This window comes from Bos taurus, chromosome 7 (genome assembly GCF_002263795.3).
Source record: "Bos taurus isolate L1 Dominette 01449 registration number 42190680 breed Hereford chromosome 7, ARS-UCD2.0, whole genome shotgun sequence".
In the NCBI taxonomy this organism is placed as follows: domain Eukaryota; kingdom Metazoa; phylum Chordata; class Mammalia; order Artiodactyla; family Bovidae; genus Bos; species Bos taurus.
In genome coordinates, this window is record NC_037334.1 from 98,131,331 (window position 1) to 98,155,667 (window position 24,337).

The 24,337-nt window shown below is 40.0% G+C and overlaps 1 protein-coding gene across 5 annotated transcripts in view; it reads right to left on the reverse strand.

Annotated features, from left to right (window-relative positions):
• CHD1 (chromodomain helicase DNA binding protein 1) overlaps positions 1–23,162 on the reverse strand; it is a 75,280-nt gene extending 52,118 nt beyond the window's left edge. For 4 of the 5 annotated variants that reach the window (XM_059887979.1, XM_024993934.2, XM_024993933.2 and 1 more), the window contains exons 1-2: positions 22,679–23,162; positions 20,280–20,479 (exon numbers count right to left, since the gene is read on the reverse strand). Coding sequence is in view for 4 of the 5 variants with exons in the window: in XM_024993934.2 (XP_024849702.1) it covers positions 20,280–20,332 (53 nt within the window). In the remaining variant the exon portion in view is untranslated. Of the gene's footprint in view, positions 1–20,279; positions 20,480–22,678 lie in introns of those variants that run through there. The other variant, NM_001192048.3, reaches the window with a different exon arrangement.
• Between the last annotated feature and the right edge of the window lie 1,175 nt (positions 23,163–24,337).

Sequence of the window (24,337 nt, forward strand, 5' to 3'; positions counted from 1 at the left end):
GGTGAGTGGATGGATATATACATAAGCAAACAAATCAAAGATGCTTACGGATATAATATCTTATATAAAATTCACAAATAGATTTGGACTATAAAAATATTTCTCAGGTCTAATTAACATTTTATTTATTTAGGTAGTAACCAATACCACTGATTTTTTAATATAGTATCTGTATACCACTTACAAGTTATCCTTATGAATTATATTAAATCTCAATAGCCCAATAGTATAAGGCAGAAGACTATTAAAAATACTTAATTCTTTCCCTTATCGTTTTCAATTTACAAAAGAAAACTCATCATATGGGTACTTAGATAAAAGAGTTTTCTTAGGGTAAATTAAGTAAAAAAAAATACATTTAAAAGAGAAAACAGCAATTCAAATTAAAGTTTCTTTTCAAGATTGTTTTTATGCTCAATTTCAAATATAAACAAGAGCAATCAAATAACCATTTATCTATCAACCAGCTTCACAATTATCAACTCATAACAATTTTGTTTCAAATAATCCAGCTTTCCACAAACACATAATCTCAAACATATTGAAATTTCATCCATAAATAGTTTAGTACTTATATGTAAAAACAAACAATAAAAACTCCACTATTTTTAAACATCCACAAAACTAGTACCATATTTTTTAAAAAATCACATTTTTGTAATGTTAAATATGAAATTATTTTTTTCCCCTGCAATTTATTTTGTGGAATAAATTAGGCAGTTTTTCCTACAGACGCTTCCTGCTTTCCAGATTTTACTAACTGCACTTCTGTGGTATTATGTGACGTATTTTTCTGTCCCTTGTGTTTTTTATAAATTGTCAGACCTAGAGGCTCAGACTTAATTCAGTTTTCCTTGGCAAGAACATGTTTGAAAAGTTGCTGTGGACCTCTAGTAGAAAAAAACAATGTTTGGTTGTCTCTTTTTGTGTGAGGTTGTTTGATGTGTGTGCTCATGTTATTTTCAGCCTTATTCCTCCATTACATAGTTCTTCATAAGCCCTACACAAGCTCATTCACTATTTATTTAAAGGCAGTAAAATGGTGATATTGTCATTCTTTACTTACCCATTGTATCATTTCTCCACTAATAGGTGGAATACTTATTAATATAATGAGAAATTTTCCCTCATTATATTTGTTAACTTTGAGGTACAGTTCATACAGGAAAGGCATTTTCATTTATTTTCCTTCTTTTCCAGCTTTCAAAATGAGCTAAATTGCTAGCATCCTTTCAAGGTAAGAAGACCAGTAATGTTCTAAATCTCACTATGAACTCATGGATTGAAATTATTCGATGAGTTTTAACAATCCATTATCATCATTAATACCCAAACTGTCCCCTCTTTAGCAAAGAGGAAACCCTTTATTACTTCCTGAATCCTTTTCACAAGACCTCAAGTTGTCTCTGACAGCTTCCTCACTTTCTGGTCTGACAAGATGAACCAGGCTCATCTTGTGTATTTCTTGCGTCAAATTGTAACTCAGGCATTTCATCAAAAAGCCTTGCTTCTGTTTATGTTAGAAATTAAACTGCAACCTGAATGGGTTGGTTATAGCTTTTAAGTTTTTTTTAATAAGATGAGTTAGGATATGTGTATTTTTAGATACAATGTATTAAGGATTAATACCAATATTTTCAATTTAAATTTGTAGGTCTTTTACTTCTTTCATTTTTCTATTTATACCATCACTTGGGTTCAGTTTCTTCGTTCCAAATGACACTAGTAAAATCATTTATTTGCTTTATCTTAGAATACACATAACAGTTGCAAAACAGTAATATCATTATTATATGATTACTAAAAGTTAATATTTCTTCACAATTCTTCTTGGCCTTCAGGAATACTCACCCTTACTATTAAACTATTGCTTTGAAGCCAACTAAAATTGTTTATTTCCGTACGGTCACTAATTTTGTTTAATTAGGGTCATTTGCTTTTACTTCATTTTTAGGAACTGCTTTTATTCACTTTGATTTAACATTGCTTTATTTATTTACTTACATTCAATTTGAAAGGTACAAAAGTTAAAATCCAAAATCTAGCTTTTATCTTTTATCTTCTCTACATCATGACCTTCCTCCCACTACAGTAATTATTTTTTAAGTTTCATTTATTTTTCCTTTATCGATAAAAGCAAATTATAAATAAGAGCATTTTTATATTCCCCTTTCATAAATGATTATTAACTTATTTATAATCTTAAATAATCGATGCCACATTGTATATACATTGTATCCTGGAGATCACTGCACAACAGTGTACAGTAGATATACTCCCTTCTCCTTTATGCAACTGCATATTCTCCATTTTGTAGAAACAACATAGTTTCAACCTGTCCCTCAAAGATGAACCAATCTTTGATACCACAATGATATAAAAAAAACCCTATGTATCATTTTGCATTTATGACAGTGTACCGTATTTGCTATTTATCAACCAATGTAAATATACCACCTTTGAAGTTTTAAACTTATTATCAGCTAGCACCCAGATCTTGATTCCAAAATACAAATCCACTCTTTAGTAAACTAGGTGTCCTTTAGGAAATGGCAGATTCTAAGGCTGGGACAGGGAAGGTACCAGATGAAACTAAATAAGCTTGCTGTGCCAAAAAGCAAAATACTAAATACAAACAGAACAAAAAAACACGATATAGGAGCCAATCTGAAGGGCTTCCACTGGCTAAATCTGATTTGGGCATCAAAACAAATAGTAAAAGATAATTACCTAGTAAATAAAACAGGAATCCTCAAGTCCGTGCTGACGACAGGTAGACAGGGAGAAAGACAGATGGCAGGGGAGGGCTGATAGAATTCTGAATGCCAGCTGGTAATGTGGACAGTGTGGTAGTGCTGGAAAGCTACCATGTTGCAATCATCATAGAAAACAGTGATTTGGGCAAAAACCACCAAAGATGCTAAATGTGGGGGGAGGCGGGGAGGAGGCTTTGATGAGATATTTACAGTCTCAAAGTATCTTCTTACAAATTGCTTATTAGCTATATTAATGGATAAATTAGAAACTACAGTGGGGGAAAAAAAAAGATACTACCCTGTCCTGGTGATCAAAACTAGTTTTATCAATAGGGACAGACATACATCATGAGCCTCCAGATTTGATACCTTGTGAAAGATGTATTGTCACTCACACAGTCCTTCAGCCAGGGAATCCAAGTGTAGGAGAGGCCCAGGGTAGGGGACCCAAGTGTAGGGAATGTATAACTTGGATCAAATCATAAGTAAACAAGTAAAATCTAAATTGTGAAATATATTCTATAAAATAACTAGCCTATATGTAGCCTTCAAAATGCTTATGTCAAGAAAGACAAAGAAGAACTGCTTCAGATTAAAGGAGATTAAAGAGACGTAACAACCAAATCCAATTTTAGACAGAACCCTGTACTGAAAGATGACTGGGATGACAAAACTGGAATACAGATTAAACATTAGAGTATATTACCATAAATTTTCCTGGATTTAACTACTATACAGGGTTTATATAAGGGAATTCCTGGGCTTTTATATATACACACACACACATATACTGAAGTATTAATGCATAAATGGATATAATGTTTGCAACCTACTCTTAAACTCTTCAGGAAAAATATGTATTACATATATATAAACATGTATGAAGGGTGAGGATAAAAGGGAACAGTGGAAAAGCTAACAATCAGTGCATGCAGAGAGTACACACATGAAGTTCTTGTACCTATTCTTTCATCATTTCCATAATTTGAAATTAATTCAAAATTAAAATGTTAATAAAAAAAAATTTCTCCAACACCACAAGTTTTGGTCACTAATATTCAATATTGTGAAATCTCATATTTAAATAATAAAAGCTACAAAGGTGAGGAAGTTTTAAAGCTGCAGAAGCCAAATGCATATGAAATAGGCAAGTAAGTAAACATTCAGTAGCATGGAAAATAAAAGTATCAAAAATTCAGTCAATAAAATGGCTAAGCTGTACAGGTAGAAATATAAAAACTACCTAAAGCTTTTCCTTAAGAGATATGAAAAGGTAAAAATACCAAGAAGGGGAGATTAAAAACCAACTGCCTCCAACAGCTGCCTCAGAAACTGCTGATCGCCTAACTCAGCATGTCTTCTTTTCCTTAGTAACAGAAATCTCAAGGTTAAGGTCCACCCAGTATAAAAAGTGTATAGCACAAGCTCCTTGCAGCAAAGTATGGCTATTAGCTAAAAGTTTCAACAAATGAGATATACACAGAAATGTTGGGCTGTACTTCCCAGAAGGCTACTCAAGCAGGCTGACTCAGCTAGGAGATGCTCCCTTTCCTTGGCCCTTGTTTGCCTCCAACATTTCCAGCTGTCTGACAGGAGGGAAAGTGCTCAAAATTCACATCTGCACAGATTCTTTTAGTATAAAAGCCAACATTTTTTCCCAATGTTCCCAAGGTTATGGTACATCAGTGTTTTTAATGACTTGAGTGACCACAAAAAATTAGTACTCTGTTCAGTAAGACATTAAATCCATTTTTAAATTGTTTTTTCAAGTTAAATTTTTAGGAGCTTTAGCGCACTATCATCTACAGTGTACTTCCTCATGAGTTCCACATAACTAAAATGTTATGATTCTGTATCTATGGATTAGCTTTGAGAAATGCTTTTCAAACAAACAAACATCAAAATGAATATCCCTCTCTGACTTTACAATTATGCATGCTTTGGTCCCATCTCAGAGGCTTTGGTCACACCTCAAGGGGTTTTAATGGCTCACCTTTGTTCTTGGGATAAAATGATTAAAATCTGACCTCTGCCTACCTTTCCAATTTATCTTAAACATCTCTCTGGTGGCTCAGAGGTTAAAGCGTCTGCCTGGAATGCGGGAGACCTGGGTTCAATCCCTGGGTCAGGAAGATCCCCTGGAGAAGGAAATGGCAACCCACTCCAGTACTCTTGCCTGGAGAATCCCGTGAAGGGAGGAGCCTGGTAGGCTACAGTCCATGGGGTCGCAAAGAGTCGGACATGACTGAGCAACTTCACTTCATTTCACTTCATTCTGCACCCTAGGCTCACTAATTTCCTTCAGTCTTTGAATCTGCCACACCTTCTCACCTCATGCTGCTGCTGCTGCTGCTAAGTCGCTTCAGTCGTGTCCAACCCTGTGCGACCCCATAGACGGCAGCCCACCAGGCTCCCCCGTCCTTGGGATTCTCCAGGTAAGAACACTGGAGTGGGTTGCCATTTCCTTCTCACCTCATAGGCCTGGGAAACTTGTTAATCCCCGTCCCACCTTCGTCCCTAGTTCAAGACCTCTCCCCCAGGACTGCATTAGACACCCAGCATGGTATCTGGCAGAGTGCACGCTGAACATAAGCTAGTATGTGCACTGCAGTTTATACTAACAACTGTATCCCTACCTTCTGGCACTCTACCTGACATGTACTCGGAAAATGTATTTGTGAATTAATAAATGGTTAATACCACCTTCTCATTACTTCTTCAAAAATAGCATAAGTCTTCCATAGAAACTTTCTTGTTCTTACTTCTGATTTCTCTGTCTTTACTTTTCTCTTTTGGGTTTTTTCTTCCTCCAAGTCATCTAATTAGAAGTGTTTGGGGGAAAATAATTTTAAGAAGCAGCTTTCTTTTGAAGAATCAGATGATCTGAAAACACTAGGTCCACTTCCCACATGGTCACAATTGTTTATATCTAAGTAGCACTGGTTCCTTTTGATGAAGGATTTGACCTCCAATTCAGCCAGTTGCCTCCCCTAAACAAATGTCTTATACCTGGAGAGCTTCATACATTTATGTTATCTGTTGGCCCTTTGGCTGTTTCTCATTTATGTTCCAATTAAGACAAAAATTTTAATACCTTTTTATAGCTTTCAAAATATTTTGGTACTGAAATCCATTTTATCCTCACAACAAGAACAAAATGTCCTTGAAGGCACACAGTTTTTATAGACCATTTTTAGAGGAGACAACCCTTCTAAGGACCCAGCAATAAGTAGACTTAATTCTGTAGTCAAATACTAAGTTCTGATCCCAACCCCAGCATCCTGTCTGGACAGTCTGTATCCTTCCAAATGTCCTGTGTTGTGACATTTGCTCAGAATTTACTGCTCTGAGTCCCCTTCTGTGCCTGGCACATCAAAGCTTTCTCTAAAGTTCAGCAGCACATATACTCTTCCCCCCTTTGCCCTGTATTATTTAGCATTTTCATGTGTCTGTGGGTAGAAGTGCTTTGGAGTGCAAGCCATGTTAGCTCAGCCCCACCTGTGCAGAATACCAATACCTCCTTTTCTTTATATTCAACTTTATACTCTAATCAATCCTGGGAACTAAAGAAAACACTAACACCTATACTGGGTACTTAAGAATGATGTATTCTCAAGTGAATAAACAAAGAGTCTTTTGTGTTACAAAGAAAAATAAGCTTTTTTATCACAGATATTGGAAACTAGTCTGTAATGGAACATAAAGGAAGAATGAATAAAATAATGACCTTCTAAGAAAGGGGTAACGGTAGATAGCTGCTTTCCTATCACCAACAGAAGAAATAGCCTGGCTAAATCCTGGAAAAGATAGAAAAATCAAAAGTAAAGCTGGAATTTCCCTGGTTGGTCCAGTGGTTAAGACTCAATGCCGTCAATGCAGGGGGCACGGGATCAACCCCTGGTCAGGGAACGAAGACCTCACGTGCTGTAGAACGACTAAGCCCACACCCCGCTATCACTGGGCCTGCATGCTCCGGAGCCCACGCACCACAGTAAGAGGCCCCGTACCACAAGGAAAGATCAAACAAATAAATGTTCATAACAAACAAAAACAGTAGCACTAATGAAGAAGAAAAAAGACTATTTAAACATCCTATGTAAGTTAGACTACCTGTATCAAAGTCTTAGGATCAACGATTTCAGTTTAAGAACGCATCCATTTATGTACGTCTTTCTTTCCTAATAAACATTTGCTTTCTAATACATATCCCATTCCCCCCCTTTTTTTAAACTGGTAGAATTTAGATAAATTAGACTCTGGGGAGGAGGGGAAGAAAAGTTACAGGATACATCAACAGAAGGTAATGGATTTTAGACAGATTATTATAATAGAGGATTGTGTGCCTGACATTTACAGTAATAATTTACATATTAAATTACAATAAATAGAACTGTATTTACAATTAAAAAACTGTATTTACTACTCTAAAGAACAAGTATCCTGCACTAAATTCTCACTTTATGCCTTTCTGCCACCCACCTTAACTACTGCTTTAACATCAAAAACATTCAAAAGGACATCTTTCAGAGAGTTTTTGAAAGAATTTTTTGACAGACATTTGTGAGGAAATTCGAAACTTGACAGTATTCTGAAATTCGACTTTTCTTCTTCTAGCCTCCTAGCCTTTTTGTCTCATTATATTTATATATGTACACCTGTATTTTTCTGCTGGGAAAAACTGAGGGCAAGAGGAGAAGGGGGCGATAGAGGGTGAGATGGTTGGATGGCATCACTGACTCAATGGACATGAGTTTGAGCAAACTCAGGGAGATAGCGAAGGACAGGGAGGCCTGGTGTGCCGCAGTTCATGGGGTAGCAAAGAATCGGACACGACTTAGCAACTGAACAACAACACCCATTAGATAAGCCTTAGGTTTCTACCACACAGAAATAATAAACATACTTAAGGATTACTGTGAAGATCTTTAAAAAATGTAAAGCACAATATCTGACCTATACCAGGAGCTCAATGCTGCTGCTGCTGCTAAGTCACTTTAGTCGTGTCCGACTCTGTGTTATCCCATAGACGGCAGCCCACCAGGCTCCCCCATCCCTGGGATTCTCCAGGCAAGAACACTGGAGTGGGTTGCCATTTCCTTCTCCAATGCATGAAAGTGAAAAGTGAAAGGGAAGTCACCCAGTCATGTCTGACTCTTAGTGATCCCATGGACTGCAGCCTACTAGGCTTCTCCATCCATGGGATTTTTCAGGCGAGAGTACTGGAGTGCGCTGCCATTGCCTTCTCCAGGAGCTCAATATTAATATCTATTTTAGAATTTAAAAAATGATATTTTTTTTTGGAGTTCAAGATCAGAATCATTACTTCAAAATTTGTTTCAGGTGTTATCTGGACTGTCATAATTATAAGTATAAATTCATAAACTATCTATGAATGAAGCCTGTAGAAATACTAACATTTTCAAACAAATTGATTTTTAAAATACAAAAAAGGGTGGGGGGGTGGGGGGAGACATGGTCATTACTAACTGGTACTATGTACCAAACACTGGATTCTTGTCTCATCCTTTCCTTTTCAAATAACAAAGCTGAGGTTCAAAGAAGGCTAAGTGAAGAAACAAATACTAATATTATGAAGAATTGAAAGAAAATTCAGAAAAATGAAAGCCACTAAATTCTTCGGATGATACAAACTGTTTTAAAATAAAAATCCTTTGTGTGCCATATGTATGCTGTCTGCTTGCCCCCCTCACTTACCTAGCATCCACTGGCTTGCCCTTTGGTATTACATAACTGGCACTCCAGTGTAAAACGGCACACGTCCACCCAGCTAAAGATTTCCCAGTATGTCTTTCAGCTAGGTGTGGCCATGTGAACAGGTTTTGGCCAAGGGATTACAGCTAGAAGTGATGTGAAATTTTTACACCTTAGCCTTAAGCATTAACTGGTTTGCCTTATACCCGCCCCACTCCCATCCATCTTCTTGCTGGCAATCACTGGGGCAAGATAAGCTGTATGTTACACATTAACAAAGCTGTCCCACTAGCCAGAGCACCTGAGTAATGTCAAGGGGTAGAGCTTAGTCACTTGATAATAGTTTAATTATTGAAAAAAAAAAGTAACATTTTTGAGACCCTGGGCTCTGAAGACTCTAGTATATATCACTTTAATTGGTTCTCTGATTTGCTACAATGATGTTTTTGCAAAAAACTTTTTTGAAATAAGACCTGTACACAGATAATTTGAATTCATTTGTTCATCTCTTCAACTAACATGTATTGAGCAAGAGTTTCTAGTAAGGACAAAATGCCATGGGAAAAGTAAAACTTGAGAAATCAGAGATATAAGGACAAAGTTGGGGAGGCAGGGAGGGCAAGATACAAGGATGTACTGGTTCCTGATGGAGGAACTGGAGGTAGGGCAAATGAGACTAGGGGTAAGGCTTCAGGGAGGGAGCAACTTCAGAGCTGGCTACTGGTGTATTCTCACACTTGCCCTTTAGAAAACACTTCCTCTCTGAAGCAACCGATAAAATTTCTCACTCTTTAAGATTACTCAAAAATATCCTATCCTTCATGTAACCCTCTCCAATATCTCCAGGGATAGGTCATTGCTCCAGCCCATGTGTTCACAATATTTTGCTCATATGTTACTAATAATTCCTTCACAATATCACAATTATGCTTATACATGTATCTCTCTTCTAACTACATCCTGGAATTCATTAAGTTGGGGCCTGTAGTTATTTTTATAGACCATTATCCACTTCAACAGGCCTAGAGAAACAATATGGAAATTAGCAGATATTGAGTACTTAAAAAATTCTTTTTTTTTAAAATTAGAAGTCAAAGGCTTTCAAACTTTTGGGGGCATGACTTACATAATACATTTTATATACTGATGCAGTGCACACATGCAACATAACAAAAGTTTGATGAAATAATATTCTACAAAAGAACACTATTAGCTTACATTATTCTTTCATTTAAAAATCCAATTATGATACTCTAATGTGTGTTTCAACTCACTATTTACAATATATTAGCCTAGAATAAGTCACTTAAAAATGAGAAGGGTTCACCTAGATGCTAACTAAGATCAGACCACCTTTAAGTTCTATAAAATTACATTGTATTAAAATGTGATCCTCCAAATCCTTTAAGACAGGCCATAAAATAATTATCAAAATTTGAGAAAATCTGTGAAGCATTCATCCCCATGGGTCTGAAAACCAGTTAACGCCTTTGTTAGGGACTAAAGGACAAACACAACAGCTCCTTTTAGCATTCTACATTACCAACCCCAAAAAAATTCTATCAGAAAGTACACTCAAAGTACAGTATTATTCTTAAAGTTTCTAACTGAATAAATGAGAATAAAACTGCCAGAAATAGATGCTAAGAAAGATAACATTTAGCAAGACTAATTTCAAAGATGATCAAGTTTAGTTATGCTAAATCTGAGATAAAGACAGTAAACTCAGAAGTTTCTCTAGTAAGCATCCAGAAATCAGATTAGAAATCAAGACTATGTATACATAGATGTCAAAGTTACAATAGTTTCACAAAACACATATGAAATGTGTTATAATATTATTGATGTGATGAAACCCTCCTATTATTTATAATTATAACCAGTAGGCAAAACTTAATGATATTTACTGGAGAAGGAAATGGCAACACATTCCAGTATTCTTTCTTGGGAAATCCCAGGAACAGAGGAGCCTGGTGGGCTACAGTCCATGGAGGTCACAAAAAGTCAAACAATGACCGAGCACACACAGAGCACAGAAAGATGAACCATCTTCTCTGAGGGAATTTAGACTAATCTAACTGTTTTCCATCAGCCCCACTCCTTTACATAAAAGTTCTTCAGCATAATGTATTGTCTTGTAACACTGTATTTCCTGGGTATAAAAAATTACTCTTTCAGTTCAGTTCAGTCGCTCAGTCAGTCTTGTCTGACTCTTTGAGACCCCATGGACTCCAGGATGCCAGGCCTCCCTGTCCATCACCAGCTCCCGGAGTTCACCCAAACCCACGTCCATCGAGTCGGTGATGCCATCCAGCCATCTCATCCTCTGTCGTCCCCTTCTCCTCCTGCCCCTAATCCCTCCCAGCATCAGACTCTTTTCCAATGAGTCAACTCTTCGCATGAGGTGGCCAAAGTACTGGAGTTTCAGCTTTAGCATCATTCCTTCCAAAGAACACCCAGGAGTGATCTCCTTTAAAATGGACTGGTTGGATCTCCTTGTAGTCCATGGGACTCTGCCAAAGTCTGTCAAAACATCTTTACCACCGTAAAAGTCACATTATAAAGACATTTAACATGCATAAAATTTAAATCTACCAGGGTTTTAAATGAGAATTCAAAAATAAACAAAACCCACAAAACTTCATTTTGATACTGGGCTTGATGATATACAGATTAACCATTTGTTTTATGATCAAACTTCCCTGTCTTCTACCTTTGAAGAGTTGCAAACTCTCCTTGTATTTACCATACCCAACTCAAACGTTCTCTTTCTCAACTTTAAGCTTTAGAAAAAAATCTCAAATTTTAACATCACATAGTAGTTGCTCAATAATCCAAACTAAATAACCATCTGAGTAGAGAACTGTATTTCTAAATGCAGTGACAGGAGAGATGTGAAACAGCTAATGGGAATGGTTTCATTAAGGAAAAAGCTCTCCACCACATTTGCGCTTATGCCACAGCTCCGGCACTGTCAACAGTGGATCCCATAAGCCAGTACTGCTTGGCCACAACTATGTGTCTCTGCACTTTAACCTCAATCACTGAGATCTCAACCTATCCACAGCGAAGAAACTTTCAAATTCAGTTAAACAGTTATTTAAAGTAGGCTTCCAAGCAGTCCCCTCATATCACAATGATAGATAATGTATTTGTAATTATAAACAGCTATTTTCTCAGTCATTAAAACGTAAGAACTTAATTCTGCTACAAGAGATATCTAGAGTCTCTCTGAAACCAGTAGGTCTAACCAGTTCATTCACATGGAAAATACAGTCCCTCCTCATGGATGTCTCTTAATACATGTAGTGTTTATTCAGCTAGGCTTTCTTTTATCCTCCTTCCACTCAGGACTAAACTATACAAAAAATTCCGTGTGACAATAAACAAACCTCAGGGTAAAGAACTGAAAGCTAAGATGTCCAACACATTCTCTGTTCTAGGGAACTTGCACTTCTTTATTGGGGGGACCCTGATCCTTGTGAAAACCTTCCTCTCCACCTTACTTAATATACTCCATTTGTTATTCTTTCCTTTTCAAATCACAGCATTTCTGGTCACTGTTAAGGTTACAGAAGTTTCAAAACTCCATAAAAACTTCCCACACAGCCCATCTCCTCACTCCAGTAATTTGCCCAATTTCTTTTTCTTTTACCTCACTTGCATGTCTATACAACATCATGAGTCTGCATCTTGATTGTGTATTTAAACTTGGTTACTGGGCTTCCCTGGTGGCTCAGCTGGTAAAGAATCTGCCTGCAATGCAGGAGACCTGGGTTCGATCCCTGGGTTGAGGAAATCCCCTGGAGAAAGGAAAGGCTGCCCATTCAAGTATTCTGGCCTGGAGAATTCCATGGACTGCACAGTCCATGGGGTCACTAAGAGTTGGCCATGACTGAGTGACTTTCACTTCACTTCACTTCATTCCATTCTTACTTATAGATCAAAATAATCTTTCTTCAACTTAATTTATAATTTCAAAACTAAATGAAACTAAATGACTCCAGGTTAACAGTTTCATATCTTTGTGTATAAATTTGATATGCTCATACATCTCCTTGGGAATTTAGTTTAATCGAAATTTCTGATTCAGTAGACCTCAGACACACAGGCCAAGTTTTAGGGTGAAGGTATCATTCTGTACAGTACTGGGATGGAGGATAAATGATTCTGTGCGTTTGTCAAAACCCACAAAACTATACATCACAGAGTAAATGTAACATATACAAGTTTAAAACAGAAACCCATGTAATTGAGGATGAAATGTAAACTGATAACTCTAACTTTATTACAAATTTATGACATAACCACACTGAAGGGGATGAAAGTGAAGGTTGCTCAGTTGTGTCAGACTCTGCAATCCCATGGACTATACAGTCTACAGAATTCTCCAGGCCAGAATCCTGGAGGGGGTAGCCTTTCTCTTCTCCAGGGGATCTTTCCAACCCAGGGATCGAATCCAGGTCTCCCGCATTGCAGTTGAATTCTTTACCAGCTGAGCCACACGGAAAGCCCACTGAAGGGGATAAACAAGAGCAAAGCTAACTTGAATAAAAAGTTTGGAAAACAGTGCTCTGACTTGAAACCGTAAGGCTATATACAATAGGAACCATACACAAGCTATTGTATTTTGCCTGGTAAATTTGCTTCTTCTGGGGGTATGGCCTAAAAACACTATTCAGTACTTCATTCGTATACTAAGGTTGGAATGTATGCATGGTGGATGGTAGACAGTGGGAGCAAGGTTTTTACTACAGATGGAAGTTACAAAGGTACAAGAAAGGAGGGTTATTAGGATGAATCCTGTGTCTAGGATCAGAGTTGGAGACAACAGTCCTAATTCATGTTTATCTTACTATGCACACAGATGGACAGATATAGAAGCAACTATACACACACATGGTTTAACATATATAAACATACATGGATTGGTATAACCTAGCTCTGTCTGCTCTGTCTACTGAGAGGGCCTAGAAGCAGTGACACCTGAGAAGCAACTCAGCACCCAAATCGTGGTTTCTAACATCCTCTTCTCCAACAATAAGGAACCAGGGCTCTTTGGGGAAATGGCTGATTCTAGGACAAAAGAATGGGAGGGTATAAAATGAATACAGAAGACAACTTGAAAGCATTCCCAAAGGGCAAGGCTAAAACAATTTGAGCAGTAAAATACTTACTGGATTATAATTCAAAGTATAAAATATACATGTCCATGGTTATTTAAGTGGATAATGGAATTAATGAGGGAGAAATTACTTCTTTATAGAAGAATTCCATTTAATATTAGGTAGATAGTAGATACTCCCTCCTTGGTAGCTTAGACGGTAAAGAATCTGCCTGCAATGTGGGAGACCTGGGTTCGATCCCTGGGTTGTTGGGAAGATCCCCTGATAAGGGCATGGCAACCCACTGCAGTATTCTTGCCTGGAGAATCCCAGGAACACAGGAGCCTGGTGAGCTACTCCTATTGGGTCGCACAGAGTTAGATGCGACTAAGCACAGCAGATACTCCCTTCCAGGAGGAGGCAGAACTTAATTCTCACCCACCCGACCAATTACCACATCCCTTGAGAGTGGGCTACACATAGTGACTTACTTCCAAAGAATACAGAATGGAAAGGGAAAAACAGTAAATTTATAGTGAAGAAACCTGGCAAACACTATCTTGGCCAAGGGATAAAGGTTAATTAACATCATCAGTAACAACAAGTGGATATTATGCTCCCGATATAATGTGATGAGCAGAGCATTTCATCTCCACTGACACTCTCTCTAAAAACTGATAACCCTATTTTAACCTTTAAACCTAATAAAAAAATCAGGGAAATTCAAATTGGGGAACATTCTACAGGATACCTGGCCAGTAGTTCTCAAGACTGATAGAAAAAATTAAGGAAGGACTTAGAAACTTTCACAGATGAGAGAACATTGGGGAAAGTTAACAACTAAATGCAACATGGTATCCTGGATTTAATCTGGAATAAGAAGGCGGCATTAATTGAAAAACCAATAAAATCCAACTAAAGTCCAGAATTCAGTTAATAGTTGCTGGGTTTTGTTTTGTTTTTAAGACTTTAAAGTGGCTATAAATCTGGTTTCCCCTTCTGGAGAGTGGGAATCACAGTACTGTATACATCACAGGAGTTTTGGAAGGATGAGTTAGGATAAACTCATGTAATGCACTATGTACATACACCATGGCTCAGTCAGAGTAAGAGCTCAATAATTATCAGCTGCCATCATTATTGCTTCTAGAGAAATGAAATGTACCCTGCTTCTTGCTTGCATGGCTTATGACACAGCTATCTGGGGGTTCTGAGAAAACAGGACGCATGTGTAATAACATCAACAATAACAAGTAACAAAGGTGGTAAATGACCCCATGCAAACAGCTTCATATATAATACATACAAACTTAATATAAATACAAATCACCAGGGAATCTTATTAAAAGGAAATTCTGATTCAGTAGGTCTGGGATGGGACCCAAGGTTGAACATTATACTGCATCATTAATCAGTTAGGCTAAACAGGTTTGAGACAGTTACTGCTGCCCGTTTGAGAACCTCTTTTTGGTGTATTTGTCTATAGTAGAAGTCCTTGTTGATGCCATGGTTCTTGACCCATAGACTAGGAACATAGCATACTTATTTCAAAATGATGCACGTTAATGAAAAAGCATATAACTTATAAGGAAATAAAATAACACTTTAAAAAAAAAAAAAAAAAAAAAAACAAGCTCCCAGGTGATGTTAATGCTGCTAGACCAAGAACCACAACTGGAACTACAACATTTTTACTTCTGTAATGTTTTAAACTTTTTCATAAAAAATGTAAAAAAAAGTTTTCTCCAACAATTTTTTATATCGTCACCACAAATACTCATATTTTTCAACAGAGAACTGTACCAACTATAACCCACAGGTCACTAATATCTTAAATAAGCAATGACATAAGCAGCATAAAAAAGGGGCAACTACACGTCAGTATTTGCTCCTACATTATCTCACACCAATGAGAATAAAAGTAACATCACTAAAAATCAAATCACACACAATTCTCTTATCTTTGCCAATTAAAAATTAGTCTAAATACATTAAAGTGATATAGATTAAGCACAACCTTAGAAGTTCTGTCAATTCGGTGAAGAGAGAGAAACACATTACCAAAGCTCCTAACAGTTTGAATTTTCAAAGCCTACGAAATGACCTGAGGTGATCTGAGATTCAGCAGCGTGTGTTAACAACTAATGCAACATGGTACCCTAGATATCCCTCATACCAGACACATGAGGGGAAAAAAACTAGTAGGAAAAGATGGGAAAAAAAAAGGACATACTGAATCAAGCAATAGGGATTAACAAAAAAGAGAGAGAGAGACGTCAAAGAGTCATACTTTCCTACAATTAATGTTGTTGTTGTTTAGTTGCTAAGTCATGTCCGATTCTTTTGTGACCCCGTGGACTGCAGCCCGGCCAGACTCCTCTGTCCATGCGATTTCCCAGGCAAGAATTCTGGAGTGGGTTGCCATTTCCTCCTCTAGGGGATCTTCCTGACCCAAGAATCGAACCAGTGTCTCCTGCATTGGCAGGTGGATTCTTTACCACCGAGCCACTAGAGAAGCCCAATTAATGACGTCATAGTTAATTTCAAAAATCGGTTTAACGCAAGGATTGCAAACCATTCTGGCTTTGTGATTGCACATTTTCCTGTCTTCCTTAAAATGCTTCTTTGGCACAAACTTTTGAAATTTAAGAATAAACATCCTTTTTTAAAAAACACTGAGATAACTTCAAAGTAAGCTTAGGAAACACGATTTTATTGCCTTTAAAAATTATTCAAATTCATTTATAAAAACTTATTTTGATGGCAACAAATCTTTCTGGTATGTGTATACATAAAAGCAACGCTTACAAAAATGGCATCCCATGGAAGTCTTTAATAAGACACTAACAGATAGTTGGTGAGATATGTGGCCTTGTGTTCAAATTAACTTTGACTTGGTGTTCTTTAAATTTAACAGGTCATTTAGACTAACCTGGCTTTTTTCTCAAAGCCTCTAAAAAGTCTTTGAGAGATTCTGAATTTCTAAAACTGAGATTTTCACTTAAAATATTTCCATTGATCGTATTTCCTACTGAGGAAACACTTTTAAAAGTTGAGATCCAAAGATTCTTGAAGCATAAAACAATGACAATATTTTGAATAAGCCAAGGAAATTTAATTGTAACAGAGTTCCTCTAATGTAAAGTGTACACACATATACATTTAAAACGTATTTATAAGTGTATTAAGTCAAACACTGTGAATGGTATAAAAAGGTACACTACATCAAGGTAAAGAATTCTTGGACTTCCCTGGTGGTCCAATGGTTAAGAATCCACCTGCAAATGCAGGGGACGCGGGTTCCATCCCTGGTCACGGAAGATTCCACATGCTGAGGGGCAACTAAACCTGTGCACCAGCTACCGAGCCCACACACCACAGCCACTGAAGCCTGCACGTCCTAGAGCCCATACTCCACAACAAGAGAAGCCAACACAACGGGAAGCCTGCACACAGCATGAAAGAGCAGCCTCCACTCACAACTAGAGAAAGCCTGCACACAGCACCAAAGACCCAGTGCAGCCAAAGATAACAAATAAATACAATTAAAAAAGAAAAGAATTCTTTTAGAACCAGCTCAACATTACATAGCTATAACGTAGTTATAGTTACCAGCTCTGGATCAATTCTAGTAGTTAAGACCATCATAACACATCACCAAAATTTCCTTCACTCTAATAATTTTTCATGAGCATACTATATAAAGTGATTAAAATAAATCCTCAAATTTATATGAACAACTTTACATTATTGAAAATCTAATCTGTAGGCAAGCAGAGAAATTCTTCTGAGTATTAAACATTTATCAATCATCCAAAAATCAGCAAAATGTAACTATGTATTTCTGGTCTTTACCCACAAATCTATCTGTGGAGCAAATCATCATTATAGGTAACCTTAAGATAAAAAGTGTCTAAATTTCATTCTAAATAACAAATTCACATAGCTGAGAACTCATGCTTTGAAATCTTTCAATAGTTATCTTCAGAAAGCTTAACTTCAGTTATACAACAAACTTTGCCCTAACTTGAAACTGAGGTACAGGTGCATCCTGACCCACATTTCTTCGTAAATAAGCTTCAAAACTGTCAGTTATAACATAGCCAAACAGACATTCTCCTGTGTATTCTTCTTCCTTTCTGTCAATGGTTACAGAAAGGTTTTCACATGAAAAGAAGCAAACACTTCTGAGTAGAAAGTTAATTATACCAACTAAAAATGCCAAACAACTTCTTGCTTAATTCTACTTCATTTCATAAATTTCAACAAAGGAAAAGAGGAACTCTGAAGCAAAAATACATGTAAAAACTTCTAGCCAATAACAATCAAATTGTATAACATATATTGATTTTAAAAGCAAAAATATTTCTCCCTTCATCATTTTATATTAATATTCATAGTTATGGTAACTTCTGTTTTTTGCAAGAAACTCCCTGCATCTATATAGTTCACTTCATCACTCTTAACTAGGCACAATCTCCCTCCTCTGTACTGCCTTGTTATGAAAACTTTTGGTGTGGGGGCCCTGAGGCTTAGTAACAACAGTAAAGCAAAGCAAAGCAAAGTGACATAACAGCATAACAGCAGTAAGGAAGAAAATGAAAGGAAAACATAGGCAGGTCTCCCTTCTACTGATAAACACCACGGTAGTTTGTTGCAACAACTAGATAACTTGACAGCCATAATTCTCAGAAGTACATAAAACATATATGGTAGAAATAATGACTCAGAATAAATTAGAGAATATACTTTGCGATTATTTAAAATGAGTATGCACTGCAAAAATTCCTTTAGGTAAATCTGACTTTACAGGGTTTAACTTTTGTCATCTCTACAATATCAAATTTTATTCACTACTCCCCCTTTACTTTACATACAACGGCAAAATACACAGAATTATTGGAAGAGGCAAGGGTTCAGTATGTGTTAAGTATGTGTTCTCTCTACATACTCAACTAGAAAATTTACTCTCAAGAGTCTTATTTCCTATTTCACGGGTAGTTAGGCTCCTGTGTTTCCTCTAGATACGTCTACCTATTAACCATTTCATTGTTCACTAATGAATAAGAGAATGTGGACAATGTGACTCTCCTATTCACTTACTACAGTCAATTCACCTGTAGAGATTTGAATCAAAGCTGAAATTCAAAGGTTTTCTACTTTAACCCCTCAACTCTGGTCCTTCCAGTTACACTACATTGTTAAATACTTTGTATATTAAGTAGCAGAATGATACTTCAACATTATTCCATTCGACTCTTATTTTACAGTTCAGAAATCATTCAGAGAACTTAAGTTAGCACAGAGACAGTGTCAACTCAGGGTGTGTTAACTCCTAAGACCAATACTTGTCCTACTAAATAATTCTGCTTTCCATAACTGCTCCATTTTTTCTATGATGTTCCTGTTATTCAAACAATCTGCCTTTCAAACTGATAAAGTACACCCAGCATAACCAGAAAACCTCAAGCCTCAGGTCAAATACATATACCACTGCTTTATTTTCTACCCAACATTTTTCTGAAGCCCTCTTAACTGCCAAGGGTTTCCTGTTCCTTGTCCTTCACATTTCTCCATTACGGTAATTAATGTTTCAGTTATGTACTATTCTATGTTATAAAAAATGTGATGCTAATTTGGAGTGCTCTTTATATCAGGAAATATTTTAAGACCTTTAAATACAGCATCTCACTTAATCGTCAACTTCAAATAAGATAAATAATACTATAATGCCTATTAAGTACAAAACCCAAAGCTTCAGAGAGGGTTAAAAAATCTGCCATAATTCACAAAGCTAATAAGTACAACTGGGTAAATAATCAGGCAGTCTGACCCCAATATCCATATTCTTGATCTCCCTATATGATAAGTCTATGTAACTACATGGATTGTATTATAAATATAGCCAGTAACTTAAAATTTGGGCGCTACAGAAGAATTTTAAAGGTTTTTGCATTTCTTACACATTAAAATACCTTAAGGTTGCTTACTCTGATAAATCCTATCTTCTTTGCAAAGACATGGCCCAAATAAGAATTCTTAACTCATTCATATATAATTAAAACTCAAATTTGAAAAACCAATGGGGGGGGGGCTGCAGCAACACTTTAACAAATATACAGGACAGAAATGTTCAAAACAACCTTTGCAGTGATAGGAATGTCTTCTATTCTGGTCTCTCCATCTCAGTAGCCACTAGCCATGTGTGACTCTTCAGCACTTGAAATGTGTTTAATGCGACTGAGTACTGAATTTTGAGACATTTTGTAATTTTTAAATAGCCACATATGGGTACTGACTATTACACTGGACAGCACACATATAGAAGACAAAATGCCAGAAAAAAATAAGTAAAGAAATTCTTATTCCTTTTTTTTGGAAAATGCAGATAACAGCCAAATCAATTTAAATGTCTTCTTTTACTTGCTCTAGTTTCAATTATTAAACCAAATAATATAAACCTTCAAAGAGATTTAAGTATCCCAATTTTTCTACACCTAAATTTTCCTTTGTGTATCTCAATGGAAAAAATAGTTAAAATCTGTATTTTCAACAAAGCATCATTTATTAGAAACTTTTTTACTGTGTGGAAAGTTAAGAGTGAATCTGATCTGAAAACTCTGCCACCTATTAGAAAAGCTAAAAATTACAGTCACATAAGTTTTAAATTGTTGTCATAATAAATACTTGGTAATAACATGCTTACCTTGATTCTCCACTACTGTTTCTAACACTTTCTTCATCACTGTGTCCATTCATTGTAAATATCAAGAAGTTTTAAAATAAAATATAAATCTTCCCAGTTTAAAAGATGAGTATAAATACTGACTCCTCTTTGAATATTAAAAATTCACAGATGAATTTTCTTCAACATTCACAGGTTTCCTAGGACTCTTTTTGACTCACCTAAAAAAAAAAAAAAAAATTCAGTGAGAAGAAAATTGCCTGTAGAGAAAAACACTGAAGAAGTCTATTTAGAATTTATACTAATCTACCTAAACCAATTAGATTAGATGTGGCAAGGAATGGGTAGGGATCTTTTTCTCAAAATACCTAGGCTTCTATTAACTACATTCTTGACTACTTATTAGAATAGAGCACACCACTGCTTATTTTTGACAGAAGAAATGAAAACGCTTGTGGAGTGACAGAACTTTCAGACCAACTGCAACTGTGTATGTACAGTATACACCACACATTATGGCCAAATAACTAAAGCAGAGTGGTAGTACCTAACATCTACCTAAGTTCCAAATATAGAAAAACGGAGTCTTAATAGATACTTGGTCAAACAAATAAATGAGGGGCGGGGGGAGGGGGGAGGAAGGTTACTGTTAATCCAGCACTAATTCCTATCACCAAGGGCTTCATACACTAGAGTGAGGAAGTTTTGAAAATGCTCACATAAGAACAGGATAGTAAAAAGTGTATCACATAATCTGTGCCAAAAAAAAAAAAAAGTACATATCAAAATAAACGTGTTCTTTCACATTTACCGGTAAACTAAATAGCAGAGTTTTGTTTCAATAATACAGTATGTATCCAGTTCGGACGTGCAGAGATTCTACTGGAGGGGGAAAAAAAGGTATAGGATAAACACTGTGTTTTTTTTTTAAGTAAAAGGGTACGGGGCAGAAATCGCAGACTAAAGAGCCAACATTTCCACCTTTCAAAATACCAGCACAACACTGGAGAGTCACCTACAAGCCAACGACGAATAAACAAAGGAGATCTCTGGCAGGGGAGGGAGAGGAAGAAGCGGGGGGAAGGAGACGTCAGATCCTTCCCCAGCCAGAAAGTACCGACCGAGACGGGCGACTGAGAGCAGAGCTGCCCCTCCGACATGAGCACACAAAACTGACTCCTACGATTATTTCCATTCCGCAAGAAAAAAAAAAAAAAAAGAGGGGGAAACAGGCTGCTGCCAACTCGATTACCGCAAACTCTGCATTGAGATCGCGGTTTTTCGTTCCCCAGGGACTAGAGTCCCGTCGACTTGGCAGCAAACTGTTAAACCCCCTCCCCCCTTAAAAAAATTATTTCACGCAACACTCGTTCCTCACGTTAAAGATGAAGGCCACCGGGCCAGAGAGCTTCCCTATTAAAACGATCAGGTCTTAAAAAAAAAAAAAAAAAAATCTGGGCACTCTAGCAAACTGCCTCTCTTTCCCGAAAGTCTCTCTTCGCTGAGGAAAAACAAAAGTTCACTTTTCCTTCTTTCCTTTTCACCTTTCACGTTTGCCCCCCTCAAAATGGCTTTTCTCTGGTACTTTCTAACTTCCTTTTTCCTCCCCGTCTTCCTTTTTGCGCGGTCGAGTCCTCATGCCGAGACCCTCCACGCTCCGTGAGGCTCCCGGGCGCCCGCGGCCCCCGCCGGCCCTCCACACGGCGCGACGCCGCCGCTTCCCCTCATCCCGTCACCCTCGCCGCGGCGCCCGTCCTCCGCCCCGGCCTCTCCACGGCCGCTTTCCTCCGGCTAAGTTTTCCAAGCGGGACTCGAGCGGAGCCTGGAAACCTCCCTCCCTGCGCTTTCCGCCGCCGCTCGGCTCCCTTCAGCCTGCGCCGCCCACCCCCCGACCCCGGGGCGCAACCCCAACCCCCCCCACTCCTCATGCCAGTCCCGGGGTCTCCCCCTTCCCGCCTCAAACTTCCCACACTCCCGGCCCGCGTCCTCCCGGGCGCGCTCGGGCCGGGTCCCCTCCCCCCGCCGGGCCCGCTCCCCACGTGCCGGGAAGGAGCCCCGGGGGTGGCGGCCGGACCCACGCCCCGGCCAGCCGCGCCGCTCATGCCTCGCGGCCCGGCCGGCCCCACGCCGACGGAGGCCGGGGCTCGACCGCCAGCTGCACGTCCGCCCGGCCGGCCGGCCCGGAGGATGCGCGCTCGGTGGCGCCGGCCTGCGCTCGCCGCTCACACGCCCCCTGCGCGCCCGGCCCGCTCCGCCGGCCCTCGCAGGCGCCCCCCGGGCCTGTGCCCACGGTGTCCCGGCCCGCTGGGCCGCCGCCGCCCGGGCACCCCCGCCCCCTCCCTGCCCCGGCCCTCGGCCGGGCCAGCTCCCGTCCCTCCCTCCCTGCCACATCCCGACCCGCCCGCCGCCCCCTTTCTTACCGGCAGGGCGTGCAGGCTTGGCGGGGCGGAAGAAGCCGACTGGAGAGGCGGCCTCCCCGGCGCCCGGGCCCCGCGGTCGGCGTCCTCGGGGCTCCGGGGCGTGTGTGGGTTGTGGAGGGGTGCGGCGGTAAAGCAGCAGTCCGCGAGGAAGGGAGAGGGGGAAGGGGAAGGACGCGGAGGGGAAGGGAAAGCCCCGGCGGCCGGCTCCGACGCGCCGCGATCCCCCTGCAGAGCGGCTCCAACAATCAATTCATTATCGAAGCACCGAACAACTGCGAGGGCCAGCGAAAGCGACAAGTAAGCAGCGACCGTCTTCCCCGCGGCCACGCGCGCGCGCCCACTCCTGCCGCTTATCGGCTCTCGGCCGCCGCCATGACGCCGAGAGAGCGAGCGCAACCGTCTCCGTCGTAGCCGCCGCCGCCGCCGCCTCCGCCACCGAGGTCGCCGTCGCCTCCGCCTCCCCGCGACGTAAGAGACTCTGCTCACTCCCCTTCCCCACCGGGCGCGAGGCGGGCGGGCGGGCGGGCACGCGCACGCCAAACTCTACCGGCTGGCTGGCGCGTGCGCGCGCGCGGAGGTAGGCGGGGCTACGTCCTGGAGCCGGGGGTGGGGGTGGAACGGGGTGGGGGGAGGGGGAGGGGGGAGGCTTAGGAAGAAGCCGATTGGTTCTGTAACTGGGGCGGAGGGCGCGCGCGATGTCCTGGGAGCCCGCACGCCGGCCGCGCAGAGGCTGCCGGACTCTAGCGACCGCGGTGGGCCGCTGATCCTGGGTTTGGGGCTGCCTATCTCAGCGGTCCCGGAGTTGAAGTCCGGGAAGTGGGAGCTGCAGTCCCGCTACTCGCGGGTATGGACGCTCCTATCATTCCGGGCGGTTGCGTGAGGACGTCTGGAAACAAGAGGCCGAGAAAGAACTAGGGAAACGTGGTGGGGGTGAGGGGGGGAGGTGGGCAGATGCTGAAGACGGAGCGGGCTTGGCGGAGTCGCGGGGGCTGGGGCAGGCGTGGGGTCTGATCGCCCGGGCCTCAGCCGGCCGCCGGTTCTGAGCGCCCGCCCTAAGGGGCGGAGGTGGGGGCGCTGCGTCACACGAGGCAGCCTGGGAACCCAACTGTTGGGCAACTGTGGTCTCCCGCCGCTCCCTAGGCTTAGTTGCCCTGAGACAAAGGCTGCCTCGGGGGCAGGGGTGGAGGGGAAACCAGGCACCTGAGAAGGCTGAGGGAAACAGACCGAGTTGTCCACCCCCTGTGACCCTTCCGGAATCATTCGTAGTATAGCCTATATGCCTTACTCAGGAAAAAAACTTCCAGGTCTCTGGAGGGCGGGGTACTGGAGGGTGCGCCGCCGAATCGCTACATTTAAAAAAAAAAAAAATGCAACGAGAGACGTTGGCAACTGTCTCAGGTTAACGTAACTGCAATTTAGTTGACGGTTTCTTTCGTAACTGTAACTGCGGGCCTCCGTTACCCTGCCCCCCAGCCCCCTTTATAATAGATCTGCCCAAAGAAACACTTTTTCAATCCCGGTAGTAGTGTTCCGCTTCACCTCTTTTAAAGTTGGACTTCTTTTACGCTCCATTCTTTTTCTCGCCCACAGATCAGTCTTGAGTCATTCCAGGTTAATGATAATTTTTGAAACTTTCTAATATCCCGTTCTTCAGTTACT